Raw genomic sequence first — 16,152 nt, 5'->3', positions numbered from 1 at the left:
TGTTTTAGTTAATAAATAATTGGAGATTTGGTTTTCTCCCCCCCCAGCTTTATTGAAGTAAAATTGAGAAAATTGTATTATGTTTAAGGTGTATAATAATGGTGATTTGGTATATGTACACTTTGTGAACTAATCACCACAATCAAGTTAATTAACAAGTCTGCGCATGTTGGACAATTATTTTAATCATCTTTGTATCCCCATACCTAAAATGTAGTAGGGGTTCAGTAAATCGTTATCAGGTTGAACTAAAACTATTGCCAAAATTTGAAAAATCAGCTCTCCTGATTATAGCACCTAGAGTTGTGAAAATTGAGATCTGTTTTGGTAGTTTTTGATCTTTTACCTTGATATAAATAAAACCCAAGTTTCCCGTCGTGGCGCAGTGGTTAACGAATCCGACTAGTAACCATGAGGTTGCTGGTTCAATCCCTGGCCTCGCTCAGTGGGTTAAGGACCTGGCGTTGCTGTGAGCTGTGGTGTAGGTTGCAGACGTGGCTCAGATCCCTCATTGCAGTGGCTCTGGTGCAGGCCGGTGGCTACTGCTCCGATTAGACCCCTAGCCTGGGAACCTCCATATGCCGCAGGAGTAGCCCTAGAAAAGGCAAAAAAAAAAAAAAAAAAAAAAAAAAAGATGAAAATAAATAAATAAATAAATAAAGCCCAAGTAGTAGCTGTGTTCACCTGAGCCAGGGTATGAGAAATATATTGATTCTTACTGGCATAAGAAGATTCTTCAGCATTTTAAAGATTTTAATTTACATGGCTGAAAAGAATCTAGTGCGTATGTATACATTGCAAAATTATAGCTCATGGTGGAGACATATCTAAACTCAGTCTTTATGCATTTGACTAATGCTGGTGGAAGTGTAGCTGTTATATAAGGAGATTCAATTAGCACAGTACATTTAAGTCCAACAAAAAGTATCCTTGTCATATCTCCTTATCAGAAAGCATCTGCAACACAACTGCTAAGGCTAGTTTTCATTTCCCCTCAGTGATCGTCAAATTCTTTGTAATAATCTGCTCAGGAAGGCTCTCTGACTTCTTGATGTAGGGGCAGCATTAAGAACCTCAGGAATGAACGTTCAGTCAGACTCTGCTGGGAATGGCAGTGCCAGTCAACCAGGAAGAGCTGTTAATAGTAGCCACTGATCCTCAAGTCCAGAAAGTAGGAAGGAGCTAGAAAACTCCTAGTGGTAATGGTCCAGAGTGTTTAATGTTTAGTCACACTGCATGCCTTTTTTTCTGAGATGATTTGGGGAGCCAGTAAGTTTGTTTCTTTACCCTACCTCAGCATTTCTTATTTGGCTCTTAAAATACTGACATTCCTAACTAATTCTTTTTAGAATTACTCTCAAGTCTTTTTTTCTTTTTTTCTTTTTTTTTGGCCGCGCCCACAGCATGTGGACGTTCTGGGGCTAGGAATTGAACCCGCACCATAGCAGCGACCTGAGCCACACCAGTGACAATGCCAGATCCTTAACTCACTATGCCACCGGGGAACGCCTTAGAATTACTCTCACTTCCAGTTCCTCTTCCGAGGTCCCTTGCTCTGATACGGGATACCTTGTTTTTGTGTACGAGCACTCAGAGCCAGAAAAGCTGGAGATTTCCCAGCCCTCAGTGGGAGGGCGGATGCTAGATGTGGAGGATAGAGGGGTGAAGAAAGGGGGTGAGAGAGAGATGCAATTTCTTTTATGCTTTTGTCTAAGCCCAATAGGAAAAGCTTTGAAAACATTTCTGCCGTTTAACCTTCACTAGTCAAAAACTAGACCCAGGGTATTACTCACGTGCATACCTGAGATGGTGCTTGCTCTTCCTTTACTTTTTGGTTCCTAATGTTAAAAAATAGAACATTTTGTGGAAGACTGCCTCCGAAGTCTAGCTTCAGGCCCTCTGGGCTGTTTCTTCGAATGTCTTCCCAACCTCTTCCCTGCTGCTGTTCCTTCTGCATATCCTGTCTCCAGCCAGGTCAAACTAGGAACAGGTCCCTATTATTTTTCTGTTTTCCTGCTCCTCTGCTTTAACTCAAGCATTGATTCCTTTTGTTTGAAATGCCCTTCTAGTTTGTGAATCATAGTTCCAGCTCATTTCTCAAGCCTACTTTGAATACACAGTCTCCAAAAACTGCATTTTCTTCTCTTTTCTCTTGTATCTGAGGAGTTCTTCCTGCAGCTCCATGTGAAAAATGATATACTCTATCACTTTTGTCATTTTGAGGATTGCATTACGGGTTAGGTAAGATCTCTGTAGTTCTGAAACTCCATGACCTGGTTTGAAGCTGCCCTGGCCAGCTGACCTTGCCAGGCAATAAGGCCAGTAGGATTCAGTAGCTTCAGTGGAGCTAGAATCTGCACAATTGGCCTAGCTTGTTAGGTTTAGAAATCAGTGAATATGGAATTGGGATGATTTTCTTTGAAAAATTTAATCAGATGATGATCTCACTAGCATACTGTGGCTTTTTTCTATCTTCTGGTATAATTATCTTCCAAGCAACTGAAGAAAGCAAATTTTATTTAGGAGGAAAAATACTTTATTTTGCCCCTAGTTAATTAACCCCAGCTTTTCTCTTCTCTGTCTGCAAAATGGGGTACTGTATTCTAATTTGGTTCTCTTCTTTGTTTTACTGAAATGCCATGAGGATAAAAGTCTTTAAACAAGTGAGTGATACTCCCTCACGCCTCTAATGGGATATTATAATAAGGGGAAAGGGTTATAACAGACTTATTTCTTTGATATTCAGGTGTGGAATTGGCAGTCAGAGGAGACTGTCTCTCTGCAAGCCCATCAGGAAACAGTGAAAGACTTTAGACTCTTGAAAAATTCGAGACTGCTTTCCTGGTCATTTGATGGAACAGTAAAGGTAACTCGAAGCCTAAGTTTGTTTTTTACAAGTATTCTAGTATTGCATTGATTGTATTGTGACAGCCGAAAGCAGATGGCTGACTAGTAACTACGTACATTTTAAAATTTCTATTTTCCCTGCCTGTTTTCTGTTTATTGCCGTCACCTACATCTGCTGTGTGTTTATGAACATTTGCGCTAAAAGGCACTTAAAGAGGTCAGAACAACCAGTGTGCTAAGTTTTTGTTTTAGAGATGTCTTCTAGCTGATGATGCTCAGCAATAAAAATTGTTCTTAACAGTGTCAACTTCTGAGTTTTTCTTTGAAGGTATGGAATATTATAACTGGAAGAATAGAAAAGGACTTTGTCTGTCACCAGGATACAGTACTTTCTTGTGATATTTCTCCTGATGCTACCAAATTTTCTTCTACCTCTGCTGACAAAACTGCAAAGGTGGGTCAGTGGACCGAAAAGTTCATGCATAAAACTTTGGTATCGGTTGTGTATTGTGTGTCCAAGTAATGTGTAAAACCGAGTAAGTTTCTATCCACATGTCTGTCTCATATCTTGTGTGTTTTTGAAGGATGCCCATTGGCATTTAGTTTGTGTCAAGTAGATTAAGTGAATGACATTGAGGATTTTTGATTTTCTCCCTTACTGATGACTTTTTGTCTGTTAGTAATCAGAGGCAGTCTCTACTGCATATTACAGGCAATAAAAAGCATTGAAAGAGATTTGCATTTAATTGTACACCCGTAACACATTTTTATGTAGTTGATGTAAATTGATGCTTCTGAAAATCGCATTCCAGAGAAATGATGCTGCCTAGCTGGGGACACTGCATACTCTCTCCATCTTCGTTAATGGCATCATTATCTACCCATCTTTCCAAACCATAAACCTTGGAATTGCCTGGGACTCTGTCCTGTCTTTCGTGCTCCATTGATTAATCTTCAGTGTCCCTTGGATCCTTGTTCTCCTCCTTGTCCCACCCTTAAGACCAGGCTCTCTTCCTTCATTGATGCACCGGCCGCTGGTCTGTTTCTCCTCCAGTTCATCTTCCCTACCGCTGCCTGAGTCGTCTGTCAAAACTCCTCTGTGACCCGACGGTTTATAAGTCCAACCCCCTGGCCCATCACCATCTCTTTCTGCTACCTGGTGCCCTCTGTGCCCCAGTACTTCTGCTTCCGTCTTTTTGTGCATACTGTTAACTTGGACTTGGCCCAGCCTTCTGTCCTTTTTTTCACCTCGAAGCATTATGACTCATTCTTCTAGACCTAGATTTGAGGTCAGACCTTCAGGGAACCCTTTCCTGGTCCGTAGGCAGGATTAGCTGCTCTGCCGTCAGCGTTCCTGTTACATATCACTCAGGTTTATCAGAGCATTTACTTCAGGCCACTATTCACTTAGCCATTCACGAGCCCTGTATTCCTGGTTAAACTAGAAACTTTTCAAGGGCAAGGACTGTATCCAGTTCTCTTTTTTTTTTGTTGTTGTTGTTGTTATTGTTGCTATTTCTTGGGCCGCTCCTGCGGCATATGGAGGTTCCCAGGCTAGGGGTTGAATCGGAGCTGTAGCCACCGGCCTACGCCAGAGCCACAGCAACGCGGGATCCGAGCCGAGTCTGCAACCTACACCACAGCTCACGGCAACGCCGCATCGTTAACGCACTGAGCAAGGGCAGGGACCGAACCCGCAACCTCATGGTTCCTAGTCGGATTCGCCCACCACTGCGCCACGATGGGAACTCCTCCAGTTCTCTTTGTACTTACTACCAGTTCTTTTTTCATGGTGCCTGGAACACGTTTTCCGTATATGTTTGTTCATGGTGATGACAGGACTACAAAGGAGAAGAAAGGAAGGAAAAGAAGAGCCTTTGGCTGTGAGGAGAGGAGGATGGCTTCGCGATTAACCGTTGAAGAACTCTTACCCTGTGCAAGGCCCGGTGCTGGGGATTTCGTTCTCTGTTGTCTCATGTAATTTTCCCACAGCAGGTGCTATTGTCCCCATCATAGAGATGCAGAAACTGAAGCCAGACAAGTTTATGTGGGTTGTCCTAGGCAACAAGGAACTAGAAAATAGTGGAGCCAGGACTCACATGCAAGTCTGCTTCACTCCACAGACAGCTTTGTTGTTCTCCCTTCTGATTCTAAAGTTAAGGAAGCTGTGACATTGATCCTTGAACTGAGGTGAACTTGAGTAATTAAAGGGAAACTCAGAAAAAGGAACCAGGTTGCTAGTTGGAATTTGGGCCTCTCATGAAAATTTATGAACTGTTGAATGTTAGAACTTCATGTGATTAAATTTGTGGCTAACTAGCACTTGAGGCAGGGTTTGTTGATGCTTATTTTGAGTTTATTTACTTCCCCTAAACAATCTGAATTGCCTTCCAGATTTGGAGTTTTGACCTCCTTTCCCCTCTTCATGAATTGAGAGGCCACAAAGGCTGCGTGCGCTGCTCTGCCTTCTCCGTGGACAGTACCCTGTTGGCGACTGGAGATGACAACGGAGAAATCAGGGTAGGGTGTTTGTGACACAAAAGCCCTGGTTTGCTTGTAGCCTTGGCCAGCCCTCTGCACCACACTGGGGGCCTTTGTGGATGCGACAGGGAAACATAGGCCCCGGTGTTATTGTGGGACGAAGCGTTCTTTGTTCTGTTTCTTGTGCACGTTGTGTTCACAGCTGCATTCCACTGCGGAGGAGAATTCATTGTAGAGTTAGAGTGAAGCATTTCCTGTGTATGAGCGGAGGCAGATGCCCTAGTTATTTGCAGTTGGTTCTCTGCTGTTAGCTTGAGGGGGATTCATCTTGATTCTCAGACCTGAACCAAAGATTGTTTTTAGTGGCAGAATCTGAGGAAAATAATTTTTGTAAATTGTTATCTCGATTGTAAATGAATTGCACATTCTCCTATTGTCTTTCTTTTTTTTTTTTTTTTTCCTTTCGGGGCTGCACCTGCAGCATATGGAGGTTCCCAGGCTAGGGGTCTAATCGGAGCTGTTGCTGCTGTTCTACACCATAACCACAGCAACACCAGATCCGAGCCGTGTCTGCGACCTACACCACAGCTCACGGCAACACTGGATCCTTAACCCACTGAGCCGGGACCAGGGATCAAACCCACATCCTCATGAATACTAGTCGGGTTCGTTACTGCTGAGTCACAATGGGAACTCCAGATTCTCCTGTTTTTTTTTGCACGGAAAGAAAAGGTCTCTTTAGCAGTATATCCACTAGATAGCATTTACAGTGTGGCCTGTCGTAGTCCTCATGGGACTGCCTTCCTCTGGCTGCGTTAGAAGGATTGGGCAGTTGATGGAAATAGTTTGGGCACTGAGGGTGACTGCTTTGGTAATAAGTGTAGTTGAGGCGAGTCTTGTTTTTTGTTTGCTTTTTACAAAGGAAATTAAAATTAGGAATAGGTATACAGTGCAGAAGAATGAGGGAGTATGATGTTTGGAGGCATCCAGCCATCATCAGGTAGGCTTTCTAGGAAAATTAAGATCCCCTTGCTTGAGGCCTAAGTGATCAGCCTTCTCTATACCATTCTCATAAATACCATGCCAGCTGAAGGGGCGGGGCTGCTTTGGGAATATTTGTTTTGCTCCGAGTTTTCATCTCTGGAAGAAAGGGCCCATTTACTGGTTGTGAAGCAGTGTATCATTTTCCAGAAATGCCAAAAAGAAAAAATTGTCTCTTTGTAAATGAATGTTGCTTTAAAAATTTTCTCTAGTGCATTGAAAAAATTTTGTTTTTCTACCTGATTTTTGAAAATGTAGGAAAGATGTTAATTTTTAAATATATATATTATATATCTAGCTGTCTTTCTGAATTCTTTCTAATCAGTTTTTCCATTTGATTTTCTTGGATTTCCTGGGGAGACATTTACAAATGATAATTTTGATTATTTTGCTCTTTATGCCTGTTTTTCTTATTTTGGTGTAAATTTCTTGGAAAAATTAGAGTACTGCTTAGATATTAAGTATCACTGGAAATAAATGTAATACTATAGTATCTGTAAATAATTGGTTTTTTTTTTTTGGTCTTTTTAGAGCCGTACCCATGGCAAATGGAGGTTCCCACGTTAGGGGTTGAATCAGAACTGTAGCCGCTGGCCTGTGCCATAGCCACAGCACTGTCAGATCTGAGCCATGTATGCAACCTACACTACAGCTCACGGCAACGCTGGATCCTTAACCCACTGAGCGAGGCCAGGGATTGAACCTTCATCCTCATGGATGCTAGTCAGATTCGTTTCTGCTGAGCCATGACAGGAACTCCAGTAATTGGGTTTTTTATGAGTCTAGTAAAATAATTTTAGTGTATGTAGGTGTGCTTGTTTATTTTACACATACATACATAAACTATATGCATTATATATCTGTTTATTTGTGAAACTTTACAGGGGTTCCCTGGTGGCCTATCAGGTTAAGGATCCAGTGTTGTTACTGCCGTGGCACGGGTTTGATCTCTGGCCCTGGAATTTCCACATGCTGTGGGTGTAACCAAAGAAACCAAAAAACCAAAACAAACTTTACAGGGACTTGTTGTTTAAAATATGTAAAATACATATACTTGGGAGTTGCTGTTGTGGCTCAGTAAGTTAAGAACCATGGCGTTGTCTCTGAGGATGCGGATTCGATCCCTGGCTTCACTCAGTGGGTTGAGGATCCAGCATTGCCATAGCTGTGGTGTAGACCTCATCTGTGGCTCCGATTTGACCCCTAAACTGGGAACTTCCATATACTCCAGGTGTGAAGAAAAAATTAAAATACGTATGCTTTAGGTGTCTGAATAGCATCTGTCAGTATTCTTAGTGGTAGATCCTAAACTAGAATTTTTTGGGTTTTTTGATGTAGTTTATTTGTTAGACTTTTTTTTTTTTAATTTATTCCTTGCTTCTCTCAACATTCTCCTTTTATTAAATGAAAGAATCACAGCATTCTAATCAGTCACTCTAAGTGGAGTATAGTTAATGATAAATACTGTAATGCATTTTAATTATATTAGTATTATAAAAATTAGGTGGAAGGGAATGTAATCTAAAAAAAAATTCTTAAGGTATAACTCAATTTTAATTAGATTTTTATTTATTTATTTATTTATTTTTGGCTTTTTACCTTTTTCTGGGGCCGCTCCAGCGGCATATGGAGGTTCCCAGGCCCGGGGTCGAATCGGAGCTACAGCTGCTGGCCTGTGCCACAGCCACAGCAACTCAGGATCTGAGCCGCGTCTGCAACCTACACCACAGCTCACGGCAATGCCGGATCTTTAACCCACTGAGCAAGGCCAGGGATGGAACCCGCAACCTCATGGTTCCTAGTCGGATTCGTTAACAACTGAGCCACGACGGGAACTCCTAATTAGATTTTTCAAGAAAGATTTCCAAATCTGTTGTAGCTGAGATCGATATAGAAGACTTCTGAGGAACCCTGTTAATGAACTGTGTGTCCTGTTTATGCAGATATGGAATGTCTCAAACGGTGAGCTTCTTCATTCGTGTGCTCCAGTCTTAGTAGAAGGAGGAGCTGCTACCCACGGAGGCTGGGTGACCGACCTTCGCTTTTCTCCAGATGGCAAAATGCTTGTTTCTGCTGGAGGGTATCTTAAGGTAAGGGTTTCTCCGAGACTGAAAGAAAAGACCAGCCTGTATCCTGCTTTCCAAGCTGTTTTCACTTCTTGTTTTTCAGTTGGGCCTCATAAGAGCCATCAGAGAGGAAGGGCAGTTACTGCTGCCCCGTATCGAGTGATGAGTCTGAAATCTGCAAGCCCGCTTTCCCCAGAGTTCTCGGGAGTTTTGTTGACAGTGTTAGGGACGTTCTCTGTCATGCTGCCTCATACAGACTCTTAGGCGATCAGACTGACTAGAAAGTGAGGTGTTACAGAGTTCCTATTGTGGCTCGGTGGAAATGAATCTGACTGGTAACCATGGGGATGCAGGTTCGAGCCCTGGCCTCGCTCACTGGGTTAAAGACCCAGTGGTGCTGTGAGCAGACATGGCTCAGATCTGGTGTTGCTGTGACTGTGGCATAGGCCAGTGGCTATGGCTCTGATTTGACCCATAGCCTAGGAACCTCAATATGCAGCCGGTATGGCCCTAAAAAGACACACATAAAAAAGAGGCATTTAGTTTGATTTCCTACTTCACTAATTGTTAACGGTGTTGGTTGAAAGTCTTTAAAAAATTTTTTTGTGAAATTTCCTTTCTTAAGCAGTAGTGGCCATAGTAGCAGTAGTGATGGCAGTGGTGGCCATAGCAATAATGAAACAGCAGCAGCAGCCTCTTGCAAAATGGGTTTACAAAATGCCGTACTTACATCATCTTATTAGCCAGCTTTGTGAAGCATAAATTTTATCATCCTTGGCTTGTGGATGAGGAAACTGATGTTCACAGAGGTGGTGAATTTCCTAAAATTACTTCGTAAGTTGCCTCATACAAACTTAAGGTTGAATACTGAGGCCAGGGTTGAGTGTGTCGTCGTGCCTCAGTGTTGTTTTTTGGTGCTTGCATCTTTTTATCTGTCCATTCCCTCAGTATATATTAAGTGCCCACTGTATGCTGGGACTGCCCTGTGGCACAGTGTTTAAAGCTTGGTTCTTGTCCAGGTGGTTGGTTGACAGTCTTTGGGGGAAGCAGTAAATAACAAGAGTCTCTAAGTCTAGGAGGGGTTCTGGGACGCGTTTGCCTAAGGATCGTGGCGGCGCAAAGGAGAGGAGTGGGCAGCTCTACCTTTGGGAGCTTGCAGAGGCTTCCTGTGGAGGGGATGCTTGAGTGGAGTCTTTTGAATAGTGGTTTACTTGTAAGAGGGTTCAAGGGTGATACTGTGTATTATACTGGCCACTTAGAACAGATCCCTAATGAACTAAATCTTACAAGACCATTTTTTTTCTGACTGAATACTTTTCATGTGTAGGAGGTGATTCTGATTAGTCGTCTAACACAATATAGATGTTCAGAAATATTTGAATGAGTGAGGTTTTGTTTATATGGGACCCTCATAAAATGCAGTTTCACTTAATGTAAAAATCTAGCCATGGAGTTGCTGTTGTGGAGCAGCAGAAATGAATCCACCTAGGAACCATGAGGTTGCGGGTTCGATCCCTGGCCTCGCTCAATGGGCTGAGGATCTGGTGTTACTATGAGCCGTGGTGTAGGTTGCACATGCAACTCGGATCTGGCATTGCTGTGGCTGTGGTGTAGGCCAGCAGCTGTAGCTCCAGTTAGACCCCTAGCCTGGGAACCTCTGTATGCTGCGAGTGTGGCCCTGAAAAGAAAAATAAATAAATAAATACATATCTAGCTTATAAAAAAGGATAAATCAGAGGACAATTTTTAACTCTACAAGAGGATGTATGTTATGATCCCTTTGCAAGTTTGCATTGAAAATACAGTGCTATTTGCAAGATGTTGCATTAGCCTGTACCTTTTAGGGCACACCTTTATTTAGATATTAGAGGATTGTAGAGACTTTCCCCACTTGTCCTCCTTCAGTGGAGAGACAAACTGTACTCTGCTTGCTCTGAGGATGATGCTTAGAGGAGCAGCATTGCTGTCTCTGTGTTGGAAGCTGGGAGTCTTCAGCCATATTAATTTCTGGAGAACTTAATCGCTCAGCTTTGACTCTGAGCTGCTTACGACCATGTCTTTTGACGCGCTGGGCCCCGTGGAAAGCTATCACATAATCATGAGTCTGGCTTATAAGAGATGATAGAGATCAGTGACCAGAGTTCCTGGAGAACCTTGAAATAAACAGCAGAATCAATGCCTGTGCTGGAGAGGTTATGTCTTCACGGCGAAAGAACCTGTAGCCTAAATATTCTGTATATTTAAGTGACAATCAGGCTGTTCTTTCTGGTTGACTTGCCAGCATGGTTAAACTGATGATGATATAGCCCAGCTTGCATCTACCCAGCATGTTAATGAGACTCTCCAAAAGCACAGAGCAAATTAAAAGTAAAAAGGAACAGCTGCTGTAGTGTCCAAGAAAACAGGCCTTTTGAGTCTGTTCACTTCATAATCCAAGCTGTATAAATCGAATGTCAGTAAAGTAGGTATACAGTAGCTAAAAAGCGCTTAACTTTTAAAATTATCCCCCCTTACAAGTTAAAAATACTGTAATTTATTTGTGTTACGGCCCAGAGTACATACTGTTAGAGTGACAAGAAATCCATACTAATTCATACTAATGAGGAGAAAGGCTGATTTGAAATGTGGAATACCTGTGATAAATGCAGGCTTGCCGTTCCGTAGAGGTGAGCGTAAAGGTCGGGAGAGTGAGCCTTGGGGCAGACTCCCTGGATTCAGAGCCTGCCTCTGCCGCTCAAAGGGTTGGGAGGGTTAAAGGAGTTAATGCATGTAAAATACTTACACATAGTGGCTCATAGTGTATCCTGAGTAAATGTTAGCTATTTCTCCCCATTGAAAAAAATGAATTATAGTTGATTTACAACGTTTTAATTGTACAGCAATGCTTCAGTTACATATATGCATATATATACACACATGTATATGTATATACTTTCAGATTCTTTTCCATTATAGGTTATTACAAGATATTGAGTATAGTTCCCTGTGCTATACAGTAGGCCCTTGTGGTTCGTCTATATATATATATATATATATATATATATATTTTTTTTTTTTTTTGGCCATACCTGTGGCATGTGGAAGTTCCTGGGTTAGGGATCGAACCTGCGCCACAGTTGTGACTTGTGCCACAGCTGTGGCAATGCCAGATCCTTAATCTGTTGCCCCACAAGGGAACTTCCTATTTTATGTATGGTGGTTTGTATCTGTTAATCCCAAATTTCCAATTTATCTCTCCATCCAGCTGCTATTTTTTTAAAAAAATATTTCTTAGGGCGGATTTAGTTTCAAAGCAAAATTGAGCAGAAAGTGTAGAGTTCCCTTAACCCCCCGCTGCCCCTCCCCACAAGCCTCCCCTACTATCAGTCGCCCACCAGAGGGTACATTTGTAGCTGATGAATGTTCACTGACACATCATTATCACTCAAAGTCCAGTTTACATTAGGGTGCATTTTTAGTGTTGCTCATTCTGTGAATTTTTGACGATTGTGTAACTACACATATCTACCATGGTAGTATCAAACAATAGTTTCACTTTCCTAAAAGTCCCCTGAGTAAGTCCTATTTTAGTATCGTTGTCTTTAGTCCATACTGAGATTAGTGGCTGGGATAGTGTTTCCAGGTAGAGGGTCTGTTGTAATGGAGGGAAGGTAGTGGGTGCACTAGGTTGGGAAGCCAGGTAACTGTTCACCTGTGCCACCCGCTAGCAGTGGCCTCTACAGTGACAAGGCCTTGCTTCTTTCTCAACCCTGACTTCCTTCTTTCTTTCTTTTTTTTAAATTTTTAATTAATTAATTTGTTTATTTTTGTCTTTTTGCCATTTTCTTGGGCTGCTCTCGAGGCATATGGGGGTTCCCAGGCTAGGGGTCTAATCGGAGCTGTAGCCTCCAGCCTTCGCCAGAGCCGCAGCAACGCCAGATCTGAGCTGCGTCTGTGACCTACACCACAGCTCATGGCAATGCCGGATCCTTAACCCACTGAGTGAGGCCAGGGATGGAAACCTCAACCTCATGGTTCCTAGTCGGATTCGTTAACCCACTGCGCCACGACGGGAACTCCTTTTCTTTTTTTCTTTTTTTAATTTTTTCATTGACTTCCTTATTTCTAAAGTGAGGCATTGGACTAGGTGATGTCTAAAGGCCTTGTTACTACCTCTTGGACTTGGTTCTAGTGACTGAAAACTAATGAGTCTTCTCTCAAGTAGGTTGAGTGTATCTTCTGTAGTTTTGATGACCCTGCTGTTTTAGCAAGCAAAATTGTCAGTTCTGGGAAATAGCATGTTAGTATATGCTGCTGCATTGAGGTTTGCTCAAGTCCCCAAGACATACTTTTACCAGGTACTGTTACTGATGGTGAACAGGAAGGGTTGATCCAGTCACAGGTGCAAGGCAGGATGCTAGGCATTGCCACGGTTACAGACGTGATCACTGATGGCATTCGTAATAATCAGACTCTTGATGTACCTGAGGCCTTCTCAGAAGCTGTTTGTGTACGTTGTCTCTTTTGCCCTCATCTTAGCTGTAAGATGGATGATCTCCATTTGGTAAAAGAATGTAAATATTGTTATAATCTTAGTAAATTCAACAACTGGGAGGAAAAAGGAAGGACTTGGCCAGAGAACACCTTTGAGGTGTTCAGTATTCATTTAGCAAATGAATGTATGGACTTGTAAATAAACTTGTGGGCTCTTGAATCACTCCTGATGAAAGAGAAGGGTCCGTAGAGAGAACATTCTGTCCTGCAGCCTACACTATGAGTAGCGTTGGTGTCTGCCAGGATTCCTGCCCATGTCTGCAAAGAGGCATTTCTAGAGACGAGGGGGTCATTCTCCCCATTCTACTGAGAAGGACGTGCAGATGGGAGAGTTCAGTCCAGCCATCACCACAATGTGCTTTGTGTAGTCTTGTGCCTGCAGCTCTGAGTAGGCTGCATGTTTCTCCAGCACACCTTAGTGGGGTTAGGGGTGGGGTAGGTAGCTGGGAGGTCGTCACCAGGGTTAGTCAGGATAAGGCTGACCAGGTTGGTAATACCATATTTAGCATTTATGGTAATGCGAAAGTTTGCTTAAGTTTGGGGGTGGGGAGGTGATGGGTGAAGGATCCGGGTGGCACTGTAGATTGCCTTACAGTGTAATTACCAACCTAATGAGAATTTTATGTTTTTCTGAACAGTGGTGGAATGTTGACTCTGGGAAATCCATACAGACGTTCTACACAAATGGAACCAATCTTAAGAAAATACATGTGTCCCCTGACTTCAAAACATATGTGACTGTGGATAATCTTGGTATTCTGTATGTTTTAAAGATTTTAGAGTAAAATAGTTGAGCAGTGATGCAAGTTGAACTCTTAATTTTGAATTGGAAAAAATCGTAATGAAACTCTGTATTTCAACTTTTTTTATAAAGCTGTGAATTGTTTTGCAGTATTGCATTCATTACAAAAGTATTTGTGGTTGGATGAATAATATTAATGTAGCTTTTCCCAAATGAACACACTTTTAATCTTGTTTTTCATAATCATCATCATTATTTTTAACAGTTTGTCCTGAAGATGCAAATGGAAATGTAAATATGTACCTCGTTATACTGTTGGTAAAATTCTCCCTTGATGCACTCAAATTGGTTGACATAATTAATAAGAATAATTTGAAGGAAATGTGTATTTTAATATTATCATTATGCAGGCTGTGCTACAGGGTAGTAGTGGCTTGGCTTTATGAACCACACTTATCCCAAGAGGGTATAGTTCCCCCAAATATCATCTCAGACCTTATTTGTACCCCTGTAATTTGCTTGAAAAATATTGTGTCTGTGTACACAATGTAAAAAATGTCCTTTAATGTACTTGATAAGTGAGTCTTAGATTCCAAAAGATCTTTCTGTGAGTCAAAATTTATGCACGTTGGAGAGAGTAGATTTTGTTGGTCTACCCTTTCTCATCCACTGATGGCAGCCCGGGCTGGACCTGGACTCAAGCTGTCAGTCTTTAAGTTGGTCCGTGTCCTGCTCTCTGCTTTTTTATATACCAGACTTGGTATACTTGACTGACCTTGACCTTTCTTAATCCTCACTTCAGTACTTGCTCCACAGCTAACTGTTAGTAAATCAGAGTAATCAGGGAAGAGCCAATTTTAATCATAAGTTGAAACAACAGAATTTTTCTAAGATAGGGAAAATAGTAAAAAATAATTTTTGTCTAATTCCATTTACTTGTAGATGAATAGCATTGCTAATGCTGTTAGTGAATTTCAAGAGAATTCTATTTGGTTTTCTGAGCAATGCTGGAAGAGTCATGTGACTCTGGAAGATGTCACCTTTAACCTTCCAGCCTGTCGCTTTCTATCCCCTTCTCTCCCTCCGCATTTCCTTCCTTTCCCTCCCTCCTTCATTCTAAGCTTCATCAGGAAAAATAATTTTTGATAAGGAAGAGGCGTATCAATATCAGTAACTAGCTTTTTTTACCTCCTGGTCAGGTACTTACATTGCAGCTTAACTCTAAACATTTCCCCTGAAGTATACTGTTAAGGGAAATGTGATAAATATAAAATTAATAAAATTATTTATGTAAAAGACAACCAAAATTCAGAAGTTTTTGCTGCTGCAAGAGCGAAGTCAGATTAGTGTTACTAGTAGGTAAGCATTGAGCTAGTTTCTGTTGTTGATACATGTGAGGTGGGTACGGGGAATAGACCACTCCAGATGTGCTTTCAGATGTTCCTCTTTAGTATTTGAGGGAACCTTAAGAGTGAATAAAGTCTTTCACATTGTTAAGGAGGCTTGTTTTTTGTTTTGTCGCATAGTGGGTTGAGGAGCTCATTTATAGGTTCACTGTGACTTAAGCAAATGTGATGTAAAAAATCTTACTTTTATAAAAGAATTTCTATAAATAGTATGTTCTACTTAGAGTACTCAAATCATAATTTGATTGGTTTACAATGTTTAGGAACTCATAGCTCAGAGTATAAAGTATTAACTTTTAGAATTAAATGTCACTTGACTGTAAAAGTATGACAACAAACATCAGCTTTTAAAAAGCCTTGATTGGCCCTTTTATCTTACCAATAAATTAAAAAGAAAAAATGAGAAGAGAGACTGGGTAACATGAGGAAAGAAGAGAAGCCTTTCATGGCAGTGTAAGTGGCCAGTCAAGGGGGACGGTTTTGTTTTGTTCTTTGGGGTGAGTGTTTTTCAAGGCTTTCCCCCTGCTTTATTTTTTAATTTTTTTTTTGTATTGAACATACACTGCATTTTGTGTGTATAAAGGTTTTTTTGTTTTTTGTATTGGATATGTGTTATGATGTTTTGGAAACAGTTTTGTATTTATGATACAGCTTACATTTTTTTTTTTTTGCCTTGGTATACACTTAAATACATGAATTAAAAAATTTTATAAAAATAAAATTCCTAAAATATTTTTGAAAATCGTTTTCAGATTATTTCAGACTCGTTGCTTGTCCTTTGTTGATCAGGAAACAAATGTGAAAGATTCTTCAAATTTAAGCCATCAACTCTCTGTCCATGCTTTTATCAGCTATGTGTAATTCAGTTCTATCAAAATTTTCTCTTTCTTCAGTTTGCTGCCTGGTGTGGCTGGCATGGAGAAGATCCTGTAAAGAAGAGAATTTATTAATTCTTGCATTTGGTGCATGTCTTTTGGGATCTACCCCGTGCCTGGCATTTTTGTAGGTATGGGGGATATAGCAATGAGCAAAACAA

General features: G+C 41.2%; 1 protein-coding gene across 5 annotated transcripts in view; it reads left to right on the top strand.

Moving 5' to 3' along the window:
- Positions 1-15,858, top strand: part of APAF1 (apoptotic peptidase activating factor 1) — a 92,136-nt gene extending 76,278 nt beyond the window's left edge. For all 5 annotated transcript variants that reach the window (XM_021093024.1, XM_013998050.2, XM_003481742.4 and 2 more), the window contains 5 exons: positions 2,747-2,866; positions 3,176-3,301; positions 5,242-5,367; positions 8,313-8,459; positions 13,607-15,858. In XM_021093024.1, the coding sequence (XP_020948683.1) occupies positions 2,747-2,866; positions 3,176-3,301; positions 5,242-5,367; positions 8,313-8,459; positions 13,607-13,753 (666 nt within the window). In that variant the 3' untranslated portion in view covers positions 13,754-15,858. The remainder of the gene's footprint in view (positions 1-2,746; positions 2,867-3,175; positions 3,302-5,241; positions 5,368-8,312; positions 8,460-13,606) is intronic.

The sequence above is a fragment of the Sus scrofa genome, chromosome 5 (genome assembly GCF_000003025.6).
Source record: "Sus scrofa isolate TJ Tabasco breed Duroc chromosome 5, Sscrofa11.1, whole genome shotgun sequence".
Taxonomy (NCBI): Eukaryota; Metazoa; Chordata; class Mammalia; order Artiodactyla; family Suidae; genus Sus; species Sus scrofa.
Note: the sequence above shows the minus strand (reverse complement) of the source record. Positions and strands in the feature narration are given on the sequence as shown.